Consider the following 27,300-nt stretch of genomic DNA (forward strand, 5'->3'; position numbering starts at 1 on the left):
GCAGGGCCCTGTCCCTGATGGTACTCAGTCTCCTGTCCGTCAGAATCCCACAGGGGCTGCGGAGGGAGCCCGGTCCCAGTGCCTGGATGACCGGATAGGATCCCACTTCTCCCAGAGCCCCTAAGGGATGGAGAAGGAAAACAGCATGTGGCTCCAGCCTGTGTACCCGCAATGGGTACCTCAACCTTAACAACACCGCCGACTTAGTGGGGTGAGAAGGGAGCATGCCGGGGGCCCTGTTAGGGGCCCTCTTTTCTTCCATCTGATACAATTAGCAGCTGCTGCTGACTAAAATGGGAGCATGAGTGAATGTGTGCCTCCTTCAACACAAAGCATAAAAACTGAGGAGCCCGTGATGCACGGGGGGGTGTATAGGCAGAGGGGAGGGGTTACACTTTTTAAAGTGTAATACTTTGTGTGGCCTCCGGAGGCAGTAGCTATACACCCAATTGTCTGGGTCTCCCAATGGAGCGACAAAGAAAGTTACGGCTCTCGGAAGAAGGGGAGCAAAAAACAAAAACGGAAAGTGCCCCGGGGCTGAAGGCGTTAATTATATGTACTTCCTGCTGGCCTGGCTCCTCCACTGCAGATGTTGGTGAAGAAGGCCCAGAGAAAGAAAAATGCTGAGTACAAGCATGGAAAAGCAGGAGTACCCCAACAAAAGAAGACCCTCCACCCACCCACAAGTAGTGCAAGTGTGACAAAGAAGGAGTAAACACAAAAAAACCCCCAAAAAACACAGAGACTGCATTTACACAAGCAGCTTAAATGGAGACTCAAGCAGCCAGTAAAAGTGGAGCAGAGAACCTCAGAGAGTGAGTGGCCTAACAGGAATAAAAAGGAGGGACTACCTTACAAGACACCCCATAAATGACTGCTTAGAAACAAATCATGGAACTAAACCTGGTGGCACAGATTACACTCTCCGGTCTTCAGACGCCCACAGGTTCACTGTTTCCGTGGCTAAGTGACTCCGGTAGTATACATCCCCACTGATGTAATATCTCTGCCGGAGTGCAGTGTGTACTCAATGAAGTAAAGGTACCATCCACACCACCTAAAGAAAAAACTGCAGAAGACCCGATACATGTTGGGTCTGCCTTCTACAGACAATAGGCTAAAATGAGCTGCCTAGTGTCCTGAGAAAAGGTATAGCAGCACCCCAGGTGGAGCCAACATTTCTTTTCGGTAGTGTTGAAACACCCCTCCTCCAGCCTTTGTTTTTTTTTTTTTGTTATTTCAGTGCTGGAGTGGTGCTTTTAATACAAGTCCCCTGGCCCGTCATATACTCACCTGACTCCATCTTTATCAGTTTCCAGCGTTGCTCCGGTCCGTCTCCTGTGATTTGTGACCTGCCGGCAACTACAGCATTTCATGGAGCTCCGAGGTCACAGCTCAATACAAGTCTATGAGAGCCTCATTCTGACCTCGTTACGAGTCTCATAGAGAAGCATTAAGAGCTTGTGGCGTCACTTCTGACTTCCGGACAGTCGCAAATTGCAGTCACAAGATGGCGCCATGGGACCGGAGAGATACCAAAAATGATGAAAACTAGAGTTGAGGGGATCGGCTATAATCCGGGTCCGACGGATGAGATAGAGAGAGACAGAGAGAGATATAGAGAGAGAAAAAAAACGATCCAGATCGTGCACCCCGGATCCCGGGTACTGGTTGGACTCGGATTGGAACATCGAACCGTGCGGATCCGGATTTTTCAGATCCGGGTCCGCTCAACACTAATGAAAACGCCAGAGGGCAAGTATAACACGAGGCAAGGGACTTACGAATTAAAGGACCAATCCAGGACTGGACACACACACGCTGAAGCGGTGATTTAATCCCCCTTGTGACAACGGATACAGCTACAATCCAGTCCTCATCCACTAGTGCTACTAGAGAGGAAAGTTTATAGCCAACATAAATGCAATCTTTTTTTATCTAAAAACAAATCAGCATTATTACCTGGATGATTTCCACACTTGGCGATAATTCATCATTCACCTCGTCTTTCCCGCCATAGTCGTCATCCACAGGAGGCGCTATCACAGGCGTCAGGTCCATGCTTTGTTCCTGTACATAAGTGCTTTGCTCGTATTGCGCAGCGTTAATAGAGTCTGATGGCGATGAGAACTCCATTTTCTCGATCTCGTCACGTGCAGCTTGTAATTGCTCGGGAAACAATTTCTTAATAGATTCTAAGAGATTGATGGCTTCTAAAGAATTTTCAAGCAACTGGTTAAAACTTTCAGTTTGTGTCGGTTCTGTCTCCATTTCAGGGTTCTCCTCTCTCAGATCTGTATCTTGTCCACCAAGCTCGGATATAAAAGTGGAGACAGAACGTGCCGAATCCACTCCGTCTCCTTAACAAAATAAAACATGTAAGTGATTAGATCATAACAGTGGCTGGAGGCTTTAAAGTTTGGTAGCATTGGTTTAATGTTACTGGACTTGAACAATATGGTACTGGACTATTGGATTTTTATGGTAAAACGGAAATGCCATAGATCTGATATGTAATTAGAAACAATTAATCTGGACCCCTAGGGTTGGACAATTAAAATAAATAAAAAGAAATCTTTTTAATTTTTATATAGCGCTAACATATTCCGCAGCGCTTTACATACATCAGCAACATTGTCCCCATTGGGGCTCAATCCAAATTGCCTATCTGTATGTCTTTTGGAGTCCTCCAGATGTGATTGATGTGGATGACATGTCCTGCGTCATCCACATAGCCATCATAATCTCACGCCTGCGCAGGGAGATTGCGGTTCACGCAGTTGCACTTTGCTTTGCTGCGGGCTCCTCCCGACGCACGTTTCAAGCTCTGCTCGCAGCAGGAAAATGAAATTGTGCCTGCGCGAACTGCAGTCTCCTTGTACAAGCGGGAGATTATGTCCGGCTATATGGATGACGCAGGATGCATCATCCACGTCAATTACATCAGGAAGACGGCAATTACCAGCAGAGAGGAGAGACAGGAGCCGCTGCAAAGACGCCCATTGGACCAGATCAGACAGGTCACATATGTATACAGCGCGGGAGCTATTCAAAAGGTTTTTTGGGGATATGCAGGGGGTCAAGACATAACATACTACTTTTTAGAATGCAACATAGATAAGGATTAGAGTCCCAGGAGATCAGAAGACAACGGCACAATCCATTCAATATCCAAAACGTGCTTTATTTAATCAAGGAAGTGCATTAAAAAGTGGAGAGAGAGCCGGGTGCAGACCCCCAGGGGACGACGGCCGTTTTGCACCTCCTAATGTTTCCACGGGTCCACTCAAGAGAAGGATTAGCTCACACACTAAAAGATTGCTAACAGGTTCCCTTTGTATCATTAAGACATCACTCTTCAAGTTCTGGTGTGATGCCCAATACCATGTGAATACCAATATAGGGCTAGAAATGAAGATTACCAAAATTGTATTTTTATTTTTTGTACTTCCCATAAAATGCCCTTCTCATTGAATATAAATGGGAGACACAGACCTGTCCAATAGGAAGCTGACATTAAAGTGGACCTATCACCAAAAAGCTAGTTTTAGTAACCCTTTCACCACCATGTGATTTTCAGTTTTTCCCTCCCTTTCTTCCAAGAGCCATAACTTTTTTTATTTTTCAGTAAATATAGGCATATGAGGGCTTGTTGTTTTTTTTTATAGGACGAGTTGTACTTTTGAATAACAACATTAATTCTGTCCCATATTGTACTGGAAAATGAGGGAAAAGTTTGAAAGCGGTGAAATTGCAAACAAAAGCTAAAATCCTGATAGGAAATATGGCATTACTATCTCCCCCCGCCTGGAAGCTCGAGGAGGCCCCTATCCTTAAAGATCAGGAGTCTCAATATTTGACACCTAAGCCCGCATCTCATTTACCAGCCCCATCTAAAGTCACCAGGACGGTAGGTGGGGAGTGTCTGGTACGTGCTAAAAGCAGGTTCTAACCTAGAACCCATGTTCAATACTTCAGTGTGGTGTGAGGACTGTGCCATTTTTCTAAAAGAGAGTGACCCCCCTTCGAAAACTCAGTGTCATTCCTATGGCAATAGGGTCTAGCAACATTCTTTGTTAATCCGAGGGGGCATTGGTACACCTGACTAAGCACTTAAGAGCTTCCTTGCAGCATGAGCAAATCAAATGGGCTACCAAAGGAAAAGGGGAGGCAGGTCTTCAGGAAGAGGACATTGCACCAGGACAAAAATTATAGATTGTCATCCCAGAAGAGCATCCATCATTACCAAAGCATATTCATAAGCCATAAACCCATGGATTCAGATATCTAAATGGTGCTAGCAACTGATGCGCAGCTTAAAGTAGTAGACTGGGGGGTCCCTGTTATAGAGAAGTCACTGGGAGAAGTAAGTCCTGGCCTCGAAGTGAAGAGGAGAGGCTCGGGAAAGAAAAGGAACCCTCCCACAATATAATGTACAATACAAACAGCACTGATTAGCATGAACGATACTGCTACCCAACTCCTCGTAGGCATGGAGGTGGCGGGAGTTCATGGAAAGAGACTAGGTCGTGCAGGGGGTGACACAAAGATTGCAGCCTAGTCTAGATTAATGCCATGGCCTCGATTACTTAGGACTCTAGGGGGTGTAGATATCGTCACATTAGGCCAAGAAAGAAGGAACGATTGGAGACAAATGGAAAGGGCTATGGGTGTTTAAGATGGCCCCCTGAAAGTGGAGTAAAAGGCGCTCTAAGGCCTAAGCCACACGGTGAGAAAAACAGTGCGAGTGGAGTGCGATAAAACATCGCATTCCCCTCGGACCAATTCTAGCCTGTGTGTCAGGACACATGAGCGATTATTTTCTCAGCCCTAATCGGACCGAGAAAACAATCGCAGCATGCTACGACTGTAAGCTGAGACTCTTTCTCTCGCACCCATTCAAGTGAATGGGGCGAGAGAAAAATCGCGGTACACCGGTGTACCGCTAGTGCAGTGCGAGAATGGCTATAGCCGGCTACACAGGAGAAAGAGAGAAATCCCTCCCCTCCTGAGTGCCGGCACGCCCCCCGCAGCTGAGGTCTGCTCGCACGAACGGACCTCAGTTGCAAGGACACACGCACGACACTCGGCTCTGCTGTACTGCCAGCACGAGCCGAGTGTCATGCAAGTGGATCGCAGTAATCCCCGTGTGGCCCCAGCCTAACAGTGATCAGCATTGCAAGAAGGTGGGTGCAAAGTAAAGAAAGAGGCCAAAGGGAAAGAGCACAAGGATAATAAAATCCCTGGGGTTGGAGTGGCATGTGTGGGGTGGAGCAGATTTTACTCATGCCTCCAACGTTTTAGAAGCCTGCAGGAGTCACCCTTTTGGTGACCTCTCACGATTGTGGAATTATATGCACTCTGCTGCGGCATCAGACATGGCTGTGGGGCGGGGGAGTATGGAGGTCAGCAGGGAGGTGCATAACTGTGAAGTGCATGGCGTGTCCTCCCTGGAGGTTATGGAAAAGGCAGAGGTGAGCGGTCTCATGTCAGAGGAGAGCATAGTCCACCAGACGGACACTTTTCTCTCTTAATGTCAGCCTCCTCGATCCAGCGTGTATCCTCATGGTTCCAAGTCCCCCAATGCTATTAACAAGAAATAACTTCTGCTTACAAAAATTGCCATTAGAGAACAATTGTATTTTCCTCAACATATAAAGCCTGCACACAAACCTAATGATGGAAACAGTCATTACTTACTGGTACAAAGGAAGTTTTCATGGGTATGTTTCCACTCCGTTTCTGGGCTGTCTGTGATTTTTGCTTGCAGTCCACTGGTGGAGATAATGCTGTTTTCCGAATTACTGGAAGCATTTTTCTTCATATGAATAAGGTTAATCAGGCCTTTAATTCTATCCTGATCATAACTTCCATGTTCGGGCAGTCCTTCATTGGCAACTTGCTGTGTGTTCGTTGAGGCGTCATTATCCTCTTCGATGGGTTCATAATCAGATACTGGACTGAACTGCTGAACCCTCCGATTTTCCGCAATCAGCTGTTTTGCCCTTTCTAAAGGGATGTTATAGGCTTCTGACCCATGAATATAACTATTTAAAGAAGGGTATATCTGAGTCCGGTCATAAGGTGCAACAAAAAGGGTTTTTTTCACATCCAACCTTTCATCATAAGGTCTTATAACATAGTCTTTGTGCTTATAGGACCCTTCTGCTCGCTGTTTCAAATAGAAGCGCACGTGTTTCTCCACGACTATGTTGAAGTTGTCAGAGGTGTCAGTCTGGCTCTTTAAAATGGCGTAGTGCAATGCAGAGACAAAGATCGGCCGTTCAGGGATAATTTCTTGTTCATCTGACGTGGGAGTAGACGGGGCTTTAAAATGTGAAAAAAAAAAGTAAAATAAACATAAAACACTGTCATATTTAATTTACAAGAAGAAAAAAAAACACACGAGTTCATTTATTAAATATGCAGAGAGGAAGAGGACTTCAACTTTAATGCCACTTATTGGAAGTAGTAATCCTAAAAGTATAGATCAATCTTTTAACGAGTATTGCCACGTCATGTGGCAAAGGCTCGTTAAAGGGTCCATATTGACTTTTAGGATTACTACTCCCAATAAATGGCACTAGAAAGTTCAAGTCCTCTTCCTCTCTAAGGCTATGTGCGCACAGTGCGTTTTTCGCTGCGTTTTTGCGCGTTTTTTGGGTGCGTTTTTTGGCCTCAAAACTGCATGACTTTGCTTCCCCAGCAAAGTCTATGAGTTTTCATTTTTGCTGTCCGCACACAACTGTTTTTTTAAGCTGCGTTTTTGAGCTTAAAAAAAAAAAAAAAAAAATGGACAGGTCAATTCTTTCCTGCGTTTTTCTGCGTTTCCCCCCCATGCAATGCATTGGAAAACCGCAGAGATCAAAAACGCAGCAAAATGCAGCCAAAAACGCACCAAATCGCGGTAAAAGAAGGGAATTTTGTTACTTACCGTAAATTCCTTTTCTTCTAGCTCCAATTGGGAGACCCAGACGATTGGGTGTATAGCTACTGCCTCCGGAGGCCACACAAAACATTACACTAAAAAGTGTAAGGCCCCTCCCCTTCTGGCTATACACCCCCCGTGGGATCACGGCTGCTCAGTTTTAGTGCTAAAGCAAGAAGGAGGAAAGCCAATAACTGGTTTAAACAAATTCAATCCGAAGTAACATCGGAGAACTGAAACCGTTCAACATGAACAACATGTGTACCCGAAAAAACCAAAAATCCCGAAGGAAACAGGGCGGGTGCTGGGTCTCCCAATTGGAGCTAGAAGAAGAAGGGAATTTTGTTACTTACCGTAAATTCCTTTTCTTCTAGCTCCTATTGGGAGACCCAGACGATTGGGTGTATAGCACTGCCTCCGGAGGCCACACAAAGCATTACACTAAAAAGTGTAAGGCCCCTCCCCTTCTGGCTATACACCCCCAGTGGGATCACGGGCTGATCAGTTTTAGTGCTAAAGCAAGAAGGAGGAAAGCCAATAACTGGTTTAAACAAATTCACTCCGAAGTAACATCGGAGAACTGAAAACCGTTCAACATGAACAACATGTGTACCCGAAAAAAACCAACAATCCCGAAGGACAACAAGGCGGGTGCTGGGTCTCCCAATAGGAGCTAGAAGAAAAGGAATTTACGGTAAGTAACAAAATTCCCTTCTTCGGCGCTCCATTGGGAGACCCAGACGATTGGGACGTCCAAAAGCAGTCCCTGGGTGGGTAAAGAAATACCTCATGTTAGAGCTGCAAAGACAGCCTTCCCCTACGGGGAGGTAACTGCCGCCTGCAGGACTCTTCTACCTAGGCTGGCGTCCGCCGAAGCATAGGTATGCACCTGATAATGTTTGGTGAAAGTGTGCAGACTCGACCAGGTAGCTGCCTGGCACACCTGTTGAGCCGTAGCCTGGTGTCGTAATGCCCAGGACGCACCCACGGCTCTGGTAGAGTGGGCCTTCAGCCCTGATGGAACCGGAAGCCCAGCAGAACGGTAGGCTTCAAGAATTGGTTCCTTGATCCATCGAGCCAGGGTGGCTTTGGAAGCCTGCGATCCTTTGCGCTTACCAGCGACAAGGACAAAGAGTGCATCCGAGCGGCGCAGGGGCGCCGTGCGGGAAATGTAGATTCTGAGTGCTCTCACCAGATCTAACAAATGTAAATCCTTTTCATACCGAAGAACTGGATGAGGACAAAAGGAAGGCAAGGAGATATCCTGATTAAGATGAAAAGAGGATACCACCTTAGGGAGAAACTCCTGAATGGGGCGCAGCACTACCTTGTCCTGGTGGAACACCAGGAAGGGAGCCTTGGATGACAGCGCTGCTAGCTCAGACACTCTCCGAAGAGACGTGACCGCCACTAGAAAGGCCACTTTCTGTGAGAGACGAGAAAGTGAAACATCCCTCAGAGGCTCGAAGGGCGGCTTCTGGAGAGCAACTAGTACCCTGTTTAGATCCCATGGATCTAACGGCCGCCGGTACGGAGGGACGATATGACAAACCCCCTGCAGGAACGTGCGCACCTGAGAAAGTCGTGCTAGACGCTTCTGAAAAAACACGGATAGTGCCGAGACTTGCCCTTTAAGGGAGCCGAGCGACAAGCCCTTTTCCAACCCAGATTGCAGGAAGGAAAGAAAAGTAGGTAACGCGAATGGCCAGGGAGATACTCCTTGTGCAGAGCACCAGGATAAGAAAATCTTCCACGTTCTGTGGTAGATCTTAGCAGACGTGGACTTCCTAGCCTGTCTCATGGTGGCAACGACTCCTTGGGATAATCCTGAAGACGCTGGGATCCAGGACTCAATGGCCACACAGTCAGGTTCAGGGCCGCAGAATTCCGATGGAAAAACGGCCCTTGGGACAGTAAGTCTGGCCGGTCTGGTAGTGTCCACGGTTGGCCGACCGTGAGATGCCACAGATCCGGGTACCACGACCTCCTCGGCCAGTCTGGGGCGACGAGTATGACGCGGCCGCAATCGGATCTGATCTTGCGTAGCACTCTGGGCAAGAGTGCCAGAGGTGGGAACACATAAGGGAGCCGGAACTGCGACCAATCTTGCACTAAGGCGTCTGCCGCCAGAGCTCTTTGATCGCGAGACCGTGCCATGAACGTCGGGACCTTGTTGTTGTGCCGCGACGCCATTAGGTCGACGTCCGGCACCCCCCAGCGGCGACAGATTTCCTGAAACACGTCCGGGTGAAGGGACCATTCCCCTGCGTCCATACCCTGGCGACTGAGGAAGTCTGCTTCCCAGTTTTCTACGCCCGGGATGTGAACCGCTGATATGGTGGATGCTCTGTCCTCCACCCACAACAGAATCCGCCGGACTTCCTGGAAGGCTTGCCGACTGCGTGTCCCTCCTTGGTGGTTGATGTATGCCACCGCTGTGGAGTTGTCCGACTGAATTCGGATCTGCTTGCCTTCCAGCCACTGCTGAAAGGCTTGTAGGGCAAGATACACTGCCCTGATCTCCAGAACATTGATCTGAAGGGTGGACTCCTGCTGATTCCACGTACCCTGAGCCCTGTGGTGGAGAAAAACTGCTCCCCACCCTGACAGACTCGCGTCTGTCGTGACCACTGCCCAGGATGGGGGTAGGAATGATCTTCCCTGTGATAATGAGGTGGGAAGAAGCCACCATTGCAGAGAGTCCTTGGCCGTCTGGGAAAGGGAGACTTTCCTGTCCAGGGAAGTTGACTTCCCGTCCCATTGGCGGAGAATGTCCCATTGAAGTGGGCGCAGATGAAACTGTGCAAACGGGACTGCCTCCATTGCTGCCACCATCTTCCCTAGGAAGTGCATGAGGCGCCTTAAGGAGTTCGACTGACCATGAAGGAGAGACTGTACCCCTGTCTGTAGTGACCGCTGCTTGTCCAGCGGAAGCTTCACTATCGCTGGCAGAGTATGAAACTCCATGCCAAGATACGTTAGTGATTGAGTCGGTGACAGATTTGACTTTGAAAAGTTGATGATCCACCCGAAAGTCTGGAGAGTCTCCAGCGTAACATTCAGGCTGTGTTGGCATGCCTCTTGAGAGGGTGCCTTGACAAGTAGATCGTCCAAGTAAGGGATCACCGAGTGTCCCTGGGAGTGCAAGACTGCTACCACTGCCGCCATGACCTTGGTGAAAACCCGTGGGGCTGTCGCCAGACCAAATGGCAGAGCTACGAACTGGAGATGTTCGTGACCTATCACAAAACGTAGAAAACGTTGGTGCTCTGTAGCAATCGGCACGTGGAGATAAGCATCTTTGATGTCTATTGATGCAAGGAAATCTCCTTGAGACATTGAGGCAATCACGGAGCGGAGGGATTCCATCCGGAACCGCCTGGCGTTCACATGCTTGTTGAGCAGCTTTAGGTCCAGAACAGGACGGAACGAGCCGTCCTTTTTTGGAACCACGAAGAGATTGGAGTAAAAACCTTGCCCTTGTTCCTGAAGAGGAACAGGGATCACCACTCCTTCTGCTCTTAGTGAGCCCACCGCCTGCAGAAGAGCATCTGCTCGGTCGGGATGTGGGGAAGTTCTGAAGAACCGAGGCGGAGGACGAGAACTGAACTCTATCCTGTACCCGTGAGACAAAATGTCTGTTACCCACCGGTCCTTGACCTGTGGCAGCCAAATGTCGCAAAAGCGGGAGAGCCTGCCACCGACCGAGGATGCGGAGGGAGGAGGCCGAAAGTCATGAGGCAGCCGCCTTGGAAGCGGTTCCTCCAGTTGCTTTCTTGGGGCGTGAGTGAACCCGCCAGGAATCTGAGCCCTTTTGCTCTTTCTGAGTCCCTTTGGACGAGGAGAATTGGGCCTTGCCGGAGCCTCGAAAGGACCGAAACCTCGACTGCCACCTCCTTTGTTGAGGTTTGGTTGATCTGGGCTGGGGTAAGGAGGAGTCTTTACCCTTGGACTGTTTAATGATTTCAGCCAACTGCTCACCAAACAGTCTGTCTACAGATAGTGGCAAGCTGGTTAAACATTTTTTGGAAGCAGAATCCGCTTTCCATTCTTTTAACCACAAGGCTCTGCGCAAAACCACCGAGTTGGCAGACGCCATTGAGGTACGGCTCGTAGAGTCCAGGACAGCGTTGATAGCATAGGTCGCAAACGCAGACATTTGCGAAGTTAAGGACTTCACTTGCGGCACTGCTGGACGTATGATAGAGTCCACCTGTGCCAGACCAGCTGAAATAGCTTGGAGTGCCCACACGGCCGCGAATGCTGGAGCAAACGACGCGCCGATAGCTTCATAGACAGATTTCAACCAAAGGTCCATCTGTCTGTCATTGGCATCTTTAAGTGAAGCCCCATCCTCCACTGCAACTATGGATCTAGCCGCAAGCCTGGAGATTGGGGGATCCACCTTTGGACACTGGGTCCAGCGTTTGACCACGTCAGGGGGAAAGGGATAACGTGTATCCTTAAGACGTTTGGAGAAACGCTTGTCTGGATAAGCCTGGTGTTTCTGGACTGATTCTCTGAAGTCAGCGTGGTCCAGAAAAGTACTCAGTTTACGCTTGGGATACCTGAAATGGAACTTCTCCTGCTGTGCAGCTGCCTCTTCTGCTGAAGGGGCTGGGGGAGAAATATCCAACAGTCTATTGATGGCCGCTATAAGGTCATTTACCATGGCGTCACCATCAGGAGTATCCAGATTGAGAGCGGTGTCAGGATTAGACTCCTGATCACTCTCCTCTGTCTCATCACGCAGAGACTCTTCTCGCTGAGACCCTGATCCACGTGATGACGTGGAGGGTCTCTCCCAGCGAGCTCGCTTAGGCTGCCTGGGACTGTCATCTGAGTCAGAGCCTTCAGCCTGAGATGCCTGGGACCCCCTTGAAGCACGGATTAACTCCAACTGAGGGGGACCGGGGAACATTGACGCAGCAGTGTCCATGGTCTGAGTGACCGGCCTGGCCTGCAAGGTCTCTAGGATTTTTGTCATAGTGACAGACATCTTGCCAGCAAAAACTGCAAACTCTGTCCCCGTCACCGGGGCAGGGCTCACAGGCCTCTCTGCCTGGGCCACTACCACCATAGACTCCGGCTGACGAAGTGGCACAGGGACCGAACATTGCACACAATGGGGGTCTTTGGAACCTGCCGGTAGATCAGCCCCACAAGCGGCACAAGCAGTGTATACAGCCTGTGTCTTGGCACCCTTGCGTTTTGCGGATGACATGTTGTCGTCTCCTCAGAGCAATATAGGGTATACAGCCAAGAAGCGACCTTACAGTGCAATATATAAATATATATGGTATAGAGAAAAAGATACACCAATATAACACTGTGGCACTAGTGGGGCCAGCACTAATGTGCTGCTTACCGCCCGCTTAACGCGGGTGTGTGGTCGCCAGAAATCCCTTGTCTGGGTCTCCCAGAGCCTGTGTCCGTTCTCCAGCCAGACTGCATGTAGGAATGGCTGCCGGCGTCTTGTGGAGAGGGGCGGGCCCTGGGCGTGTGCAGACAAAGAGCGGGAACTGGCGTCCCACTGTGCTCAGTGAGGGGGCTGGAGTATGTAAAAAAGACTCCAGCCCTCTGCGCTGACTATCGTACAGCATCTCTCCCTTGCCCTGATTGACAGGGTGGGGGCGGGAACGAAGCGGAGCTAGGCCGCAAAAGCCGGGGACTGGATTTATAAGCGCCGCCGTCGTAAAAGCACGGTCGGCGCTAAGTCCCCGGCGCACTACAAGTCTCAGCCGCGCCGCCGCTCCAGGGGCGGCCGGCGCAGTAGTCCCCAACACATAAAGTCCCTCAGAGTGACTGTAACCCCAGCGCGCAGCGCTACTGTCCCCGGCGCACTAGCACACCCAGCAAGTCTGGAGTGTGCGCGGCCAATCCATACGGGGACACAGAGTACCTGAATGTTGCAGGGCCTTGTCCCTGAACTGTACCCAGCTCCGTATCCAGCAGGTTCAACGGGTCTGTGGATGGAGCCCGGCCTCAGGGCTTGGGGGCCGGTAAGATCCCACTTCCTCAGAGCCCTCAGGGGGATGGGGAAGGAAAGCAGCATGTGGGCTCCAGCCTCCGTACCCACAATGGGTACCTCAACCTTAACAAACACCGCCAATAGGAATGGGGTGAGAAGGGAGCATGCTGGGGGCCCTAGTATGGGCCCTCTTTTCTTCCATCCGATATAGTCAGCAGCTACTGCTGACTAAACAGTGGAGCTATGCGTGGATGTCTGACCTCCTTCGCACAAAGCTTGAAAACTGATCAGCCCGTGATCCCACGGGGGGTGTATAGCCAGAAGGGGAGGGGCCTTACACTTTTTAGTGTAATGCTTTGTGTGGCCTCCGGAGGCAGTGATATACACCCAATCGTCTGGGTCTCCCAATGGAGCGCCGAAGAAAAGGAATTTACGGTAAGTAACAAAATTCCCTTCTTCTTCGGCGCTCCATTGGGAGACCCAGACGATTGGGACGTCCAAAAGCAGTCCCTGGGTGGGTAAAGTAATACCTCAAGTGAGAGCTGCAAAACAGCTCTCTCCTACGAGGAGGCAACCGCCGCCTGCAGGACTCTTCTACCTAGGCTGGCGTCCGCCGAAGCGTAGGTATGCACCTGATAATGTTTGGTGAAAGTGTGCAGACTCGACCAGGTAGCTGCCTGGCACACCTGTTGAGCCGTAGCCTGGTGTCGTAATGCCCAGGACGCACCCACGGCTCTGGTAGAATGGGCCTTCAGCCCTGATGGAACCGGAAGCCCAGCAGAACGGTAGGCTTCAAGAATTGGTTCCTTGATCCATCGAGCCAGGGTGGATTTGGAAGCCTGCGATCCTTTGCGCTTACCAGCGACAAGGACAAAGAGTGCATCCGAGCGGCGCAGGGGCGCCGTGCGGGAAATGTAGATTCTGAGTGCTCTCACGAGATCCAACAAATGCAAATCCTTTTCATACCCATGAACTGGATGAGGACAAAAGGAAGGCAAGGAGATATCCTGATTGAGATGAAAAGAGGATACCACCTTAGGGAGAAACTCCTGAATCGGGCGCAGCACTACCTTGTCCTGGTGAAAAACCAGGAAGGGAGCTTTGGATGACAGCGCTGCCAGCTCGGATACCCTCCGAAGAGACGTGACCGCTACCAGAAAGGCCACTTTCTGTGAGAGCCGGGAAAGTGAAACATCTTTCAGAGGCTCGAAGGGCGGCTTCTGGAGAGTAACTAGTACCCTGTTCAGATCCCATGGATCTAACGGCCGTTTGTACGGAGGGACTATGTGACAAACCCCCTGCAGGAACGTGCGTACCTGAGGAAGTCGTGCTAGACGCTTTTGAAAAAATACCGATAGCGCTGAGACTTGCCCTTTAAGGGAGCCTAGCGATAAGCCTTTTTCCAAACCAGATTGCAGGAAGGAAAGAAAAGTAGGCAATGCAAATGGCCAGGGGGACACTCCCTGTGTCGAGCACCAGGATAAGAAAATCTTCCACGTTCTGTGGTAGATCTTAGCAGACGTGGGCTTCCTAGCCTGTCTCATGGTGGCCACGACCCCTTGAGATAATCCTGAAGATGCTAGTATCCAGGACTCAATGGCCACACAGTCAGGTTCAGGGCCGCAGAATTCAGATGGAAAAACGGCCCTTGTGACAGTAAGTCTGGCCGGTCTGGTAGCGCCCACGGTTGGCCGACCGTGAGATGCCACAGATCCGGATACCACGACCTTCTCGGCCAGTCTGGGGCGACGAGCAGGGCGCGGCGGCAATCGGACCTGATCTTGCGTAGCACTCTGGGCAAGAGTGCCAGAGGGGGAAACACATAGGGCAGTTGGAACTGCGACCAATTTTGCACTAAGGCGTCTGCCGCCAGAGCTCTGTGATCGCGAGACCGTGCCATGAAAGTTGGGACCTTGTTGTTGTGCCGGGACGCCATTAGATCGACGTCCGGCCTTCCCCAACGGCGACAGATTTCCTGAAACACGTCCGGGTGAAGGGACCATTCCCCTGCGTCCATACCCTGGCGACTGAGGAAGTCCGCTTCCCAGTTTTCTACGCCGGGAATGTGAACTGCGGATATGGTGGAGGCCGTGGCTTCCACCCACATCAGAATCCGCCGGACTTCCTGGAAGGCTTGCCGACTGCGTGTCCCGCCTTGGTGGTTGATGTATGCCACCGCTGTGGAGTTGTCCGACTGAATTCGGATCTGCTTTCCTTCCAGCCACTGCTGAAAGACTTGAAGGGCAAGATACACTGCCCTGATTTCCAGAACATTGATCTGAAGGGTGGACTCCTGCTGAGTCCACGTACCCTGAGCTCTGTGGTGGAGAAAAACTGCTCCCCACCCTGACAGACTCGCGTCTGTCGTGACCACCGCCCAGGATGGGGATAGGAAGGACCTTCCCTGTGATAATGAGGTGGGAAGAAGCCACCATTGAAGAGAGTCCTTGGCCGTCTGGGAAAGGGAGACTTTCCTGTCCAAGGACGTCGACTTCCCGTCCCATTGGCGGAGAATGTCCCATTGAAGTGGGCGCAGATGAAACTGCGCAAACGGAACTGCCTCCATTGCTGCTACCATCTTCCCCAGGAAGTGCATGAGGCGTCTTAAGGGATGCGACTGGCCCTGAATGAGAGAATGCACCCCTGTCTGTAGTGAACGCTGCTTGTCCAGCGGAAGCTTCACTATCGCTGAGAGAGTATGAAACTCCATGCCAAGATATGTTAGTGATTGGGTCGGTGACAGATTTGACTTTGAAAAGTTGATGATCCACCCGAAAGTCTGGAGAGTCTCCAGCGCAACGTTCAGGCTGTGTTGGCATGCCTCTTGAGAGGGTGCCTTGACAAGTAGATCGTCCAAGTAAGGGATCACCGAGTGTCCCTGAGAGTGCAAGACTGCTACCACTGCTGCCATGACCTTGGTGAAAACCCGTGGGGCTGTCGCCAGACCAAACGGCAGGGCTATGAACTGAAAGTGTTCGTCTCCTATAACGAAGCGTAGAAAACGCTGGTGCTCTGGGGCAATCGGCACGTGGAGATAAGCATCTTTGATGTCTATTGATGCTAGGAAATCTCCTTGAGACATCGAGGCAATGACGGAGCGGAGGGATTCCATCCGGAACCGCCTGGTTTTCACGTGCTTGTTGAGCAGTTTTAGGTCCAGAACAGGACGGAAAGAGCCGTCCTTTTTTGGCACCACAAATAGATTGGAGTAAAAACCCTGACCTCTTTCCAGAAGAGGAACAGGGATTACCACTCCCTCTGCCCTTAGAGAGCACACCGCTTGCAGAAGAGCATCGGCTCGGTCGGGATGTGGGGAGGTTCTGAAGAACCGAGGCGGAGGACGAGAACTGAACTCTATCCGGTACCCGTGAGACAAAATGTCTGTTACCCACCGGTCTTTGACCTGTGGCAGCCAAATGCCGCAAAAGCGGGAGAGCCTGCCACCGACCGAGGATGCGGAGAGAGGAGGCCGAAAGTCATGAGGCAGCCGGCTTGGAAGCGGTTCCTCCGGCTGCTTTCTTTGGACGTGAGTGAGTCCGCCAGGAATCTGAGCTCCTCTGCTCCTTCTGAGTCCTTTTGGACGAGGAGAATTGGGTCCTGCCCGAACCTCGAAAGGACCGAAACCTCGACTGTCCCTTCCACTGCTGAGGTTTGTTTGATCTGGGCTGGGGTAAGGAAGAGTCCTTACCCTTGGACTGTTTAATGATTTCCGCCAATTGCTCACCAAACAGCCTGTCTTGAGATAATGGCAAACTGGTTAAGCATTTTTTGGAAGCAGAATCTGCTTTCCATTCTTTTAACCATAAGGCTCTGCGTAAAACCACCGAGTTGGCGGACGCCATTGACGTACGGCTGGTAGAGTCCAAGACCGCATTGATAGCGTAAGTCGCAAACGCAGACATTTGCGAGGTCAAGGACGCCACTTGCGGCACTGATGGACGTATGATCGAGTCCACCTGCGCTAGACCAGCTGAAATAGCTTGGAGTGCCCACACGGCTGCGAATGCTGGAGCAAACGACGCACCGATAGCTTCATAGACAGATTTCAACCAAAGGTCCATCTGTCTGTCATTGGCATCTTTAAGTGAAGCCCCATCTTCCACTGCAACTATGGATCTAGCCGCAAGCCTGGAGATTGGGGGGTCCACCTTTGGACACTGGGTCCAGCGTTTGACCACGTCAGGGGGAAAGGGATAACGTGTATCCTTAAGACGTTTGGAGAAACGCTTATCTGGAGAAGCATGGTGTTTCTGGACTGCTTCTCTGAAGTCCGCGTGGTCCAGAAAAGAGCTCAATTTACGTTTGGGATACCTAAAATGGAATTTCTCCTGCTGTGCTGCTGCCTCCTCCGCTGGAGGAGAAATATCCAGCAGTCTATTGATGGCCGCTATAAGATCATTCACCATGGCGTCACCATCAGGGGTATCCAGGTTGAGAGCAGTCTCAGGATTAGACTCCTGATCACCTAACTCTGTCTCATCATACAGAGAATCCTCTCGCTGAGACCCTGACCAGCGTGATGACGCCGAGTGTCTCTCCCAGCGAGCTCGCTTAGGCTGCCTGGGACTGTCGTCCGAGTCAGAGCCTTCAGCCTGTGATGCCTGGGACCCTCTTGGAGCACGTATTAGTTCCAACTGAGGGGGACCGGGAAACATTGAATCAGCAGTGCCCATGGTCTGAGTGACCGGCCTGGACTGCAAGGTTTCTAGGATTTTTGTCATAGTCACAGACATCTTATCAGCAAAAACTGCAAACTCTGTCCCCGTCACCGGGGCAGGGTTCACAGGCGTCTCTGCCTGGGCCACTACTAGCATAGACTCCGGCTGACGAAGTGGCACAGGGACCGAACATTGCACACAATGGGGGTCAGTGGAACCTGCCGGTAGATCAGCCCCACATGCGGTACAGGCAGCATATAAAGCCTGTGCCTTGGCACCCTTGCTTTTTGCGGATGACATGCTGTTGTCTCCTCAGAGCAATATAGGGGTATAAGCCAAGAAGCGACCGTACAGTGCAATATATATATATATATATATATATATATATATATATATATATATATATATATATATATATATATATATATATATATATATATATATATATATATATATATATATACATATATACAAATAAAAGTACACAAAACAACACTGTGGCACTAGTGGGGTCAGCACTTATGTGCTGCTTACCACCCGCTTAATAGCGGTTGTGTGGTCGCCAGAATCCCCTGTCTGGGTCTCCCAGGGCTATGTCCGTTCTCCAGCTCAGACTGCGTGCAGGAATGGCTGCCGGCGTCCTGTGAAGAGGGGCGGGCCGTGGGCGTGCTGCAGACAAAGAGCGGGAACTGGCGTCCCACTGTGCCCAGTGAGAGGGCTGGAGTATGTAAATAAGACTCCAGCCCTCGGCGCTGACTACTATACAGCGTCTCTCCCCTGCCCTGACTGACAGGGCTGGGGGCGGGAACGAACGTAACTAGGCCGCAGAAGCCGGGGACTAGATTAATCAGCGCCGCCGTCGTAAAAGCACGGTCGGCGCGAAGTCCCCGGCGCACCACAAGTCTCAGCCGCGCCGCTGTCTCCATGGCGGCCGGCGCGGTAGTTCCCCACATAAACTCACTCAGCTAAGCTGCAGTGAGTAAAACCCAGGCGCACAGCGCTACTGTCCCCGGCGCACTAGAACACCCAGCAACGCTGGAGTGTGTCTGTGCCTGTCTGCACGGGGACACAGAGTACCTGAATGTTGCAGGGCCTTGTCCCTGATGGTACCCAGCTCCGTATCCAGCAGGATCTCCGGGTCTTTGGATGGAGCCCGGCCTCAGAGTCTGGAGGCCGGTAAGATCCCACTTCACCAGAGCCCTCAGGGGGATGGAGAAGGAAAACAGCATGTGGGCTCCAGCCTCCGTACCCGCAATGGGTACCTCAACCTTAACAAACACCCGACAAAAGTGGGGTGAGAAGGGAGCATGCTGGGGGCCCTTTAGTATGGGCCCTCTTTTCTTCCATCCGATATAGTCAGCAGCTACTGCTGACTAAACAGTGGAGCTATGCGTGGATGTCTGACCTCCTTCGCACAAAGCTTGAAAACTGAGCAGCCGTGATCCCACGGGGGGTGTATAGCCAGAAGGGGAGGGGCCTTACACTTTTTAGTGTAATGCTTTGTGTGGCCTCCGGAGGCAGTAGCTATACACCCAATCGTCTGGGTCTCCCAATGGAGCGCCGAAGAAACGCATGCGTTTTTTGCTGCGTTTTTTTGACGCAGGTGCGTTTTTGTGCATTTTTAGCGGCCAAAAACGCACAAAAACGCAGCGTCAAAAAAACGCAGTGTGTGAACTTAGCCTTAGGAGGCAATTTGCAAATTTAAATTTCCCAGAGAAGCATTGAATGGCTTATAAGCCTCCTCACTTTGGCATGACACTCTACATAAGGAGAACCATTTCCCCTTGGATTCAATTTTTAAAGTGACTTTCTGAGAAACTATAAATATGTTGAGTTTAGTTTCATAGTCCCTGTTAGACCATAGAGTTAATGGATTGCCTATTGCTCCATAATCCAGATGTGATGCTCACGTGCCCACTGCAGGCACTTTCAATGGTCAGCATGGGTACTCTAGATCAGTGTTTTCCCAACTCCAGTCCTCAAGGCCCACCAACAGTGCAGGTGTTCGGGATTTCTTTAGCAATGAGGTGTTGGAATCATCACCTGTGCAATTCTAAGGAAATCCTCAAAATATGGACTGTTGGTGGACCTTGAGTACTGGAGTTGGGGAACACTGTTCCAGATGGTTTGAGACACGCAATTTCTAGTTTCATCAAAGTTCATGGCACACACTTTCAAAGAAAGAAGAGCCATCTGCACCAATACAAGTCTGCACCATATAAGTATGATGCATTGAATTAGGCCAGAATTAAGCCGGAAGTGACCGGAAGGTAACTAGATACATAGTCACTGTAAACAATGTTTGTGTTTTTCTTCGCTTTCACCTCTATAATACCTCACTTTCTACTGCCCCCTCTGATCCCTAAACCCAATAAAGAATTTTTCATCTCTCCCTCCATCCTCCCCACCCATCTCTCCCTCCATCCCCCCCACCCATCTCTCCCTCCATTCTCTCCCTCCATCCTCCCCCTCCATCCTCCCCACCCATCTCTCCCTCCATCCCCCCCACCCATCTCACCTTCCCCTCACATATTTTCCTCCACATTTCACCCAGTCTCTCCAGACACGTGGCCACCTCACGGCCTCTCCTGCTCCCACCTACTAACACTCTCCCTGCTTCTCCTCACTGCTGGGGATATCTCCCCTAATCCTGGACCTCCTCACCACATCCCTATTGTCACTTCAAACCCTCATCCACAATCTAACAAATTTCCGCACCCTCTCAAACCTCATACCCATTCACCCAGCCCCCGCTCCCTCAGTCCCACTAACAGGAGCTCTATGGAACGCTCGCTCTGTCTGCAACAAACTATCCTACATCCATGATCTTTTCATCACTAATAAACTCTCCTTCCTCGCCATCACAGAAACCTGGCTCACCCCCTCTGGCACAGCCTCTCCCGGCTCACCCCCTCTGACACTGCCTCTCCCGGCTCACCCCCTCTGACACTGCCTCTCCCGGCTCACCCCCTCTGACACTGCCTCTCCCGGCTCACCCCCTCTGACACTGCCTCTCCCGGCTCACCCCCTCTGACACTGCCTCTCCCGGCTCACCCCCTCTGACACTGCCTCTCCTGGCTCACCCCCTCTGACACTGCCTCTCCTGGCTCACCCCCTCTGACACTGCCTCTCCTGGCTCACCCCCTCTGACACAGCCTCTCCCGGCTCACCCCCTCTAACAGAGAGAGATTGTAGAAATCGGGTTTCTGAAGCCGCGCCAATGATCACAACCAGGACATCAGATTATGTGACTTTATTGCAGCATCGGTCTACGCGTTTCATGAGCTCTGCTCACCTTCCGCTGGCTCACCAGGGATTTAGAATGTCCTTGCCTCAGAGCTTCCAGGACTTCTTACACCAAATCAGCAGCACCTCGCTTTTGGGGTGCCAGATTTAGGAAGGTGGCTGAGTATCGCAAAGTCTGTAATCAGGTGACTGGATGGTCCCAAGCCAGATTCCTTCCTTAGGTAGTCTTTGATATCTCAGACGAATCCTTGCATTTGATGCTGAAGTCCATGTAGTATTATAATGCAGGTTTGGTTATGGTTTGCCAATGGGATCCGCAGATCCTAGATTGCTATCATGTAGTAATCTAGGATCTGCGGATCCCATTGGCACAATCTAGGATCTGCGGATCCCATTGGCAAACCAGGGGTGACTCTTGCTACATGATAGCAATCTAGGATCTGCGGATCCCATTGGCAAACCATAACCAAACCTGCATTATAATACTACATGGACTTCAGCATCAAATGCAAGGATTCGTCTGAGATATCAAAGACTACCTAAGGAAGGAATCTGGCTTGGGACCATCCAGTCACCTGATTACAGACTTTGCGATACTCAGCCACCTTCCTAAATCTGGCACCCCAAAAGCGAGGTGCTGCTGATTTGGTGTAAGAAGTCCTGGAAGCTCTGAGGCAAGGACATTCTAAATCCCTGGTGAGCCAGCGGAAGGTGAGCAGAGCTCATGAAACGCGTAGACCGATGCTGCAATAAAGTCACATAATCTGATGTCCTGGTTGTGATCATTGGCGCGGCTTCAGAAACCCGATTTCTACAATCTCTCTCTGTTATCAGCCGCTTGGGTTGCCGCGGCCGGGATCCATTGTTACATGCGAATATAGTAGTTGTGACTGTCACAACTACATATGGTGAGTAATATTGCTCCCCCTACCCGTGCCCTGTACCTATAAGGGTAAGACCCTATTGCGCTTAATTTCCACAGCTCCTGTTATGGCTCACCCCCTCTGACACAGCCTCTCCCGGCTCACCCCCTCTGACACAGCCTCTCCCGGCTCACTCCCTCTGACACAGCCTCTCCTGGCTCACCCCCTCTGACACAGCCTCTCCTGGCTCACCCCCTCTGACACAGCCTCTCCCGGCTCACCCCTTCTGACACTGCCTCTCCTGGCTCACCCCCTCTGACACTGCCTCTCCTGGCTCACCCCCTCTGACACTGCCTCTCCTGGCTCACCCCCTCTGACACTGCCTCTCCTGGCTCACCCCCTCTGACACTGCCTCTCCTGGCTCACTCCCTCTGACACAGCCTCTCCTGGCTCACCCCCTCTGACACAGCCTCTCCCGGCTCACCCCCTCTGACACTCCCTCTCCCGGCTCACCCCCTCTGACACTGCCTCTCCCGGCTCACCCCCTCTGACACAGCCTCTCCCGGCTCACCCCCTCTGACACAGCCTCTCCTGGCTCACCCCCTCTGACACAGCCTCTCCCGGCTCACCCCCCCTGACACTGCCTCTCCTGCTGCACGTTCTTATGGCGGTCTCCAACTCTCTCACACCCCCCGCCCCAGTAACAAGCATGGTGGAGGAGTTGGTTTGCTCCTGTCCGACCAATGCTCCTTTACACCAATTCCACTACCACCCTCTGTTACTCTCCCATCTTTTGAGGTGCATTCCGTACGCATCTACGCCCCTTCCAACCTTCAGCTGGCTGTCATTTACCGCCCTCCAGGGCCAGCCACTGCCTTTTTTGATCATTTCACCATCTGGCTACTACACTTCCTTTCCACCGATATCCCCACCATCATCATGGGTGATTTCAAAATCCCCATGGACACTTCCCACTCATCTGTCTCCAAACTTCTAACACTCACTTCCTCCTTTGGCCTCACCCAATGGTCTTCTGCAGCCACTCACAAAGATGGCCACACGCTGGACCTCATCTTCACTCGCCTCTGTTCCCTATCTAACCTCTCTAACTCGCCTCTCCCCCTTTCTGACCACAACCTACTCACATTCTCTTCCCTCTCTTCTCCAAGTACGCAACCCCCCCCTCCACAAACTTTCACACCCTCGCAGAAATATCAAACACATTGATTTACACGCACTTTCTCAGTCGCTTCTCCCTTTCACAGACATTGCATTTCTACATGATGCAGATGCCGCAGCAACTTTATACAACACTACAATCTCTGCAGCTCTCGAATCAGCTGCCCCCCTCACACACACCAAAACCCGCACAATCAACAGGCAACCCTGGCACACGAGGCAGACTAAAGAACTAAGACTGGCTTCCAGAATTGCTGAGCGCAGATGGAAGAGGTCTCATTCCACTGAGCACTTCATTGCATATAAAGAGTCCCTGACCACTTTCAAGTCCACACTCACTGCTGCAAAACAAACCTACTTCTCATCCCTCATATCCTCTCTCTCACAACCCTAAACAGCTATTCAACACTTTCAATTCTCTCCTCCGTCCTCCAGCACCACCTCCCTCTCCTCTCCTCCGTCCTCCAGCACCACCTCCCTCTCCTCTCCTCCGTCCTCCAGCACCACCTCCCTCTCCTCTCCTCCGTCCTCCAGCACCACCTCCCTCTCCTCCGTCCTCCAGCACCACCTCCCTCTCCTCCGTCCTCCAGCACCACCTCCCTCTCCTCCGTCCTCCAGCACCACCTCCCTCTCCTCTCATCTCAGATGAAGACTTTGCCTCTTTCTTCAAGCAGAAGATTGACAACATCAGAGCAAGCTTTGGCCCACAATCACTACAGCCACGTCTCACAACTACTCCGCCTTCTTCCTCCAAATCCAGCTTCTCCGCCATGACAGAAAACAATCTCTCCACTCTACTCTCAAGATCACATCTAACCACCTGTGCACTGGACCCGCTCCCATCGCATCTCATCAACAACATCACCGCAGTCCTCATCCCAGCCCTAACCCATCTCTTCAACCCATCACTAACAAGTGGTGTATTCCCCTCATGCTTTAAACATGCCTCCATTACACCCATCCTCAAAAAGCCCTCCCTTGACCCATCCTCTGTGTCAAACTATCGCCCCATATCCCTTCTCCCCTATGCCTCAAAACTACTAGAACAGCATGTCCATCTTCAACTGTCCTCATACCTCTCATCCTGGTCCCTTGGACCAGCTACAATCTGGCTTCCGACCGCATCATTCCACTGAAACTGCCCTAACTGAAGTCACTAATGACCTACTAAGCGCCAAAGCCAAGCGACACTACTCTATCCTCCTCCTACTGGACCTGTCCTCTGCCTTTGACACAGTAGACCATTCCCTCCTACTACAGAGTTATCTCTGGGCATCACAGACTTGGCCTTATCTTGGATTTCTTCATACCTAACCGACCGAACTTTCAGCGTCTCCTATTCTCACACCACTTCCTCACATCGCCCCCTATCAGTCGGTGTCCCCCAAGGCTCAGTTCTTGGACCCCTGCTGTTCTCCATCTACACCTTCGGCCTGGGACAGCTCATAGAGTCCCACGGCTTCCAGTATCATCTCTATGCCGATGACACACAGATCTACCTCTCTGGACCTGACATTACCTCTCTACTAACCAAAAATCCCACAATGTCTGTCTGCTATTTCATCCTTCTTCTCTGCGCGATTCCTAAAACTTAACATGGACAAAACAGTTCATTGTCTTTCATCATCCTCACTCATCTTCTCCAACAAGCCTTTCCATCAAACTTGATGGTTGCTCACTCTCCCCAGTCTCACAAGCTCGTTGCCTTGGGGTAACCCTCGACTCTGCTCTATCCTTCAAGCCACACATCCAAGCCCTCTTCACCTCATGCAGACTACAACTCAAAAATATCTCCCGGATCCGTGCTTTCCTTAACCAAGAATCAGCAAAAACATTAGTACATGCTCTCATCATCTCCCGCCTCGACTACTGCAACCTCCTGCTCTCTGGCCTCCCTTCCAACACTCTTGCACCCCTCCAATCTATCCTAAACTCTGCGGCCCGCCTAATCCACCTCTCCCCTCGCTATTCCCCAGCCTCGCCACTCTGCCAATCCCTTCACTGACTTCCCATCGCCCAACGACTCCAGTTCAAAACATTAACCATGACATACAAAGCCATGCACAACCTGTCTCCTCCCTACATCTGTGACCTAGTCTCCCGGTACCTACCTGCACGCAATCTCAGATCCTCACAAGATCTCCTTCTTTGCTCCTCTCTTATCGCCTCTTCCCACAATCGCGTACAAGATTTCTCTCGTGCATCCCCCATACTCTGGAACGCTCTACCCCAGCATATAAGACCCTCTCCTACCGTGGAAAGCTTCAAGAGGAACCTAAAAACCCACCTCTTCCAACAAGCCTACAACCTACAATAGCCCTCAGTCCAGTAGACCACTGCGCAACCAGCTCTGTCCTCACCTATTGTACCATCACCCATTCCCTGTAGACTGTGAGCCCTCGTGGGCAGGGTCCTGTCTCCTCCTATACCAGTCTGTTTTGTAGTGTTAATGATTGTTGTACGTATACACTCTTTCACTTGTAAAGCGCCATGGAATAAATGGCGCTATAAAAATAAATAATAATAATAATCACGATCTGAGAGTGGCATTCATCATATAAAAGTGCAAATTCACGGATTTATTCCAACTGTACTATAATAAAAAATGAGATTTTTAGCAAATACTTGATCAATTCTTTGAGCCACCCCTGCCACTTCACAGCAAATCTCGATAGGGGGGTCCTGCTCTAGATTATATATTTCATGTGCCATTCGGTCTCCTAGATAAAAAAATTTTTAAAGCAGAACCATATACTGAAGCACACATACCTGTAACCTATATATAACCGTTTCCATGTAGCAGCAAGAGGCAACTGCGGATAAAAGGCCAGCCCAGGTCCCAGCGTGTATAGCAGACGCCACAAACGCCAGGACAATATCAGAACGGACCTTCACAGTGCCAGACCAGAAACTATAAATAAAGATGGACCAGATCCAAGTATGGTGCTTAACCCCTTAACGACCCATGACGTACTGGGTACGTCATGGATCGTGTGCCGGTAAGCCACGCCCCCTGCCGCCGGCAAGCGGCGGCGATCCGCGCACATATCAGCTGTTAACAGCTGACATGTGTGCCTGCTAGCCGCGGGTGGAATCGCTTCCACCCGTGGCCATTAACCCCTTACATTTCGCTGCCAAAATCTTGGCAGCGATATGTATATGGGCGCCGCCTTGACAGTCACTTACCCCGCCCCCACCGGAAGTCACGTGACATGATCACGTGACTTTCGGCGGTTGCCATGGTAGCAGAGGGTCATGTGATGACGCCTGTAGCTAACATGACTCACTTCCTCTCAATGCCGGAATACAGCCGGCATTGAAAGTGAAGCAGCAAATCTGCAGTTCTCAGCTCTGTAGCCGAGATCTGCAGATAGTGCAGAGCGATCGGATTGCTGATCGCTATAGCCCCCTAGGGGGACTAGTAAAATAAAAAAAAAAAAAAGTAAAAAAAAAAGTTTTAAAAAATTTAAAAAAAGGATAAAAAAAAACCTAAAAGTTCAAATCACCCCCCTTTCACCCCATTGAAAATTAAAGGGTTAAAATTATAAAAAATACACACATTTGGTATCGCCACGTTCAGAAATGCCCGATCTATCAAAATATAAAATCAATGAATCTGATCAGTAAACGGCGTAGCAGCAAAAAAATTCCAAACGCCAAAGAAGGGAATTTTGTTTACTTACCCTAAATTCCTTTTCTTCTAGCTCCAATTGGGAGACCCAGACAATTGGGTGTATAGCTTATGCCTCCGGAGGCCACACAAAGTATTACACTAAAAGTGTAAAGCCCCTCCCCTTCAGCCTATACACCCCCCGTACTGCTACGGGCTCATCAGTTTTGGTGCAAAAGCCCGAAGGAGGAAAAAATTATAAACTGGTTTAAAGTAAATTCAATCCGAAGGAATATCGGAGAACTGAAACCATTTAACATGAACAACATGTGTTATACAAAAACAGGGGCGGGTGCTGGGTCTCCCAATTGGAGCTAGAAGAAAAGGAATTTACGGTAAGTAAACAAAATTCCCTTCTTCTTTGTCGCTCCTTATTGGGAGACCCAGACAATTGGGACGTCCAAAAGCAGTCCCTGGGTGGGTAAATAATACCTCATAATAGAGCCGTAACGGCTCCGTCCTACAGGTGGGCAACTGCCGCCTGAAGGACTCGCCTACCTAGGCTGGCATCTGCCGAAGCATAGGTATGCACCTGCCGAAGCATAGGTATGCACCTGATAGTGCTTCGTGAAAGTGTGCAGGCTCGACCAGGTAGCTGCCTGACACACCTGCTGAGCCGTAGCCTGGTGTCGCAAGGCCCAGGACGCTCCCACGGCCCTGGTAGAATGGGCCTTCAGTCCTGAGGGAACCGGAAGCCCCGAGGAACGGTAAGCTTCGAGAATTGGTTCCTTGATCCACCGAGCCAGGGTTGACTTGGAAGCTTGTGTCCCTTTACGCTGGCCAGC

General features: G+C 50.7%; 1 protein-coding gene across 3 annotated transcripts in view; it reads right to left on the bottom strand.

Annotated features, from left to right (window-relative positions):
- The window catches only part of TASOR (transcription activation suppressor), a 191,335-nt gene that overhangs the window by 84,257 nt on the left and 79,778 nt on the right, over positions 1-27,300 (bottom strand). For all 3 annotated transcript variants that reach the window (XM_075321320.1, XM_075321319.1, XM_075321318.1), the window contains 2 exons: positions 5,701-6,327; positions 1,963-2,360 (listed from right to left, as the gene is read on the bottom strand). In XM_075321320.1, coding sequence (XP_075177435.1) covers positions 1,963-2,360; positions 5,701-6,327 — 1,025 coding nt within the window. The remainder of the gene's footprint in view (positions 1-1,962; positions 2,361-5,700; positions 6,328-27,300) is intronic.

The sequence above is a fragment of the Anomaloglossus baeobatrachus genome, chromosome 8 (assembly GCF_048569485.1).
Source record: "Anomaloglossus baeobatrachus isolate aAnoBae1 chromosome 8, aAnoBae1.hap1, whole genome shotgun sequence".
Taxonomy (NCBI): domain Eukaryota; kingdom Metazoa; phylum Chordata; class Amphibia; order Anura; family Aromobatidae; genus Anomaloglossus; species Anomaloglossus baeobatrachus.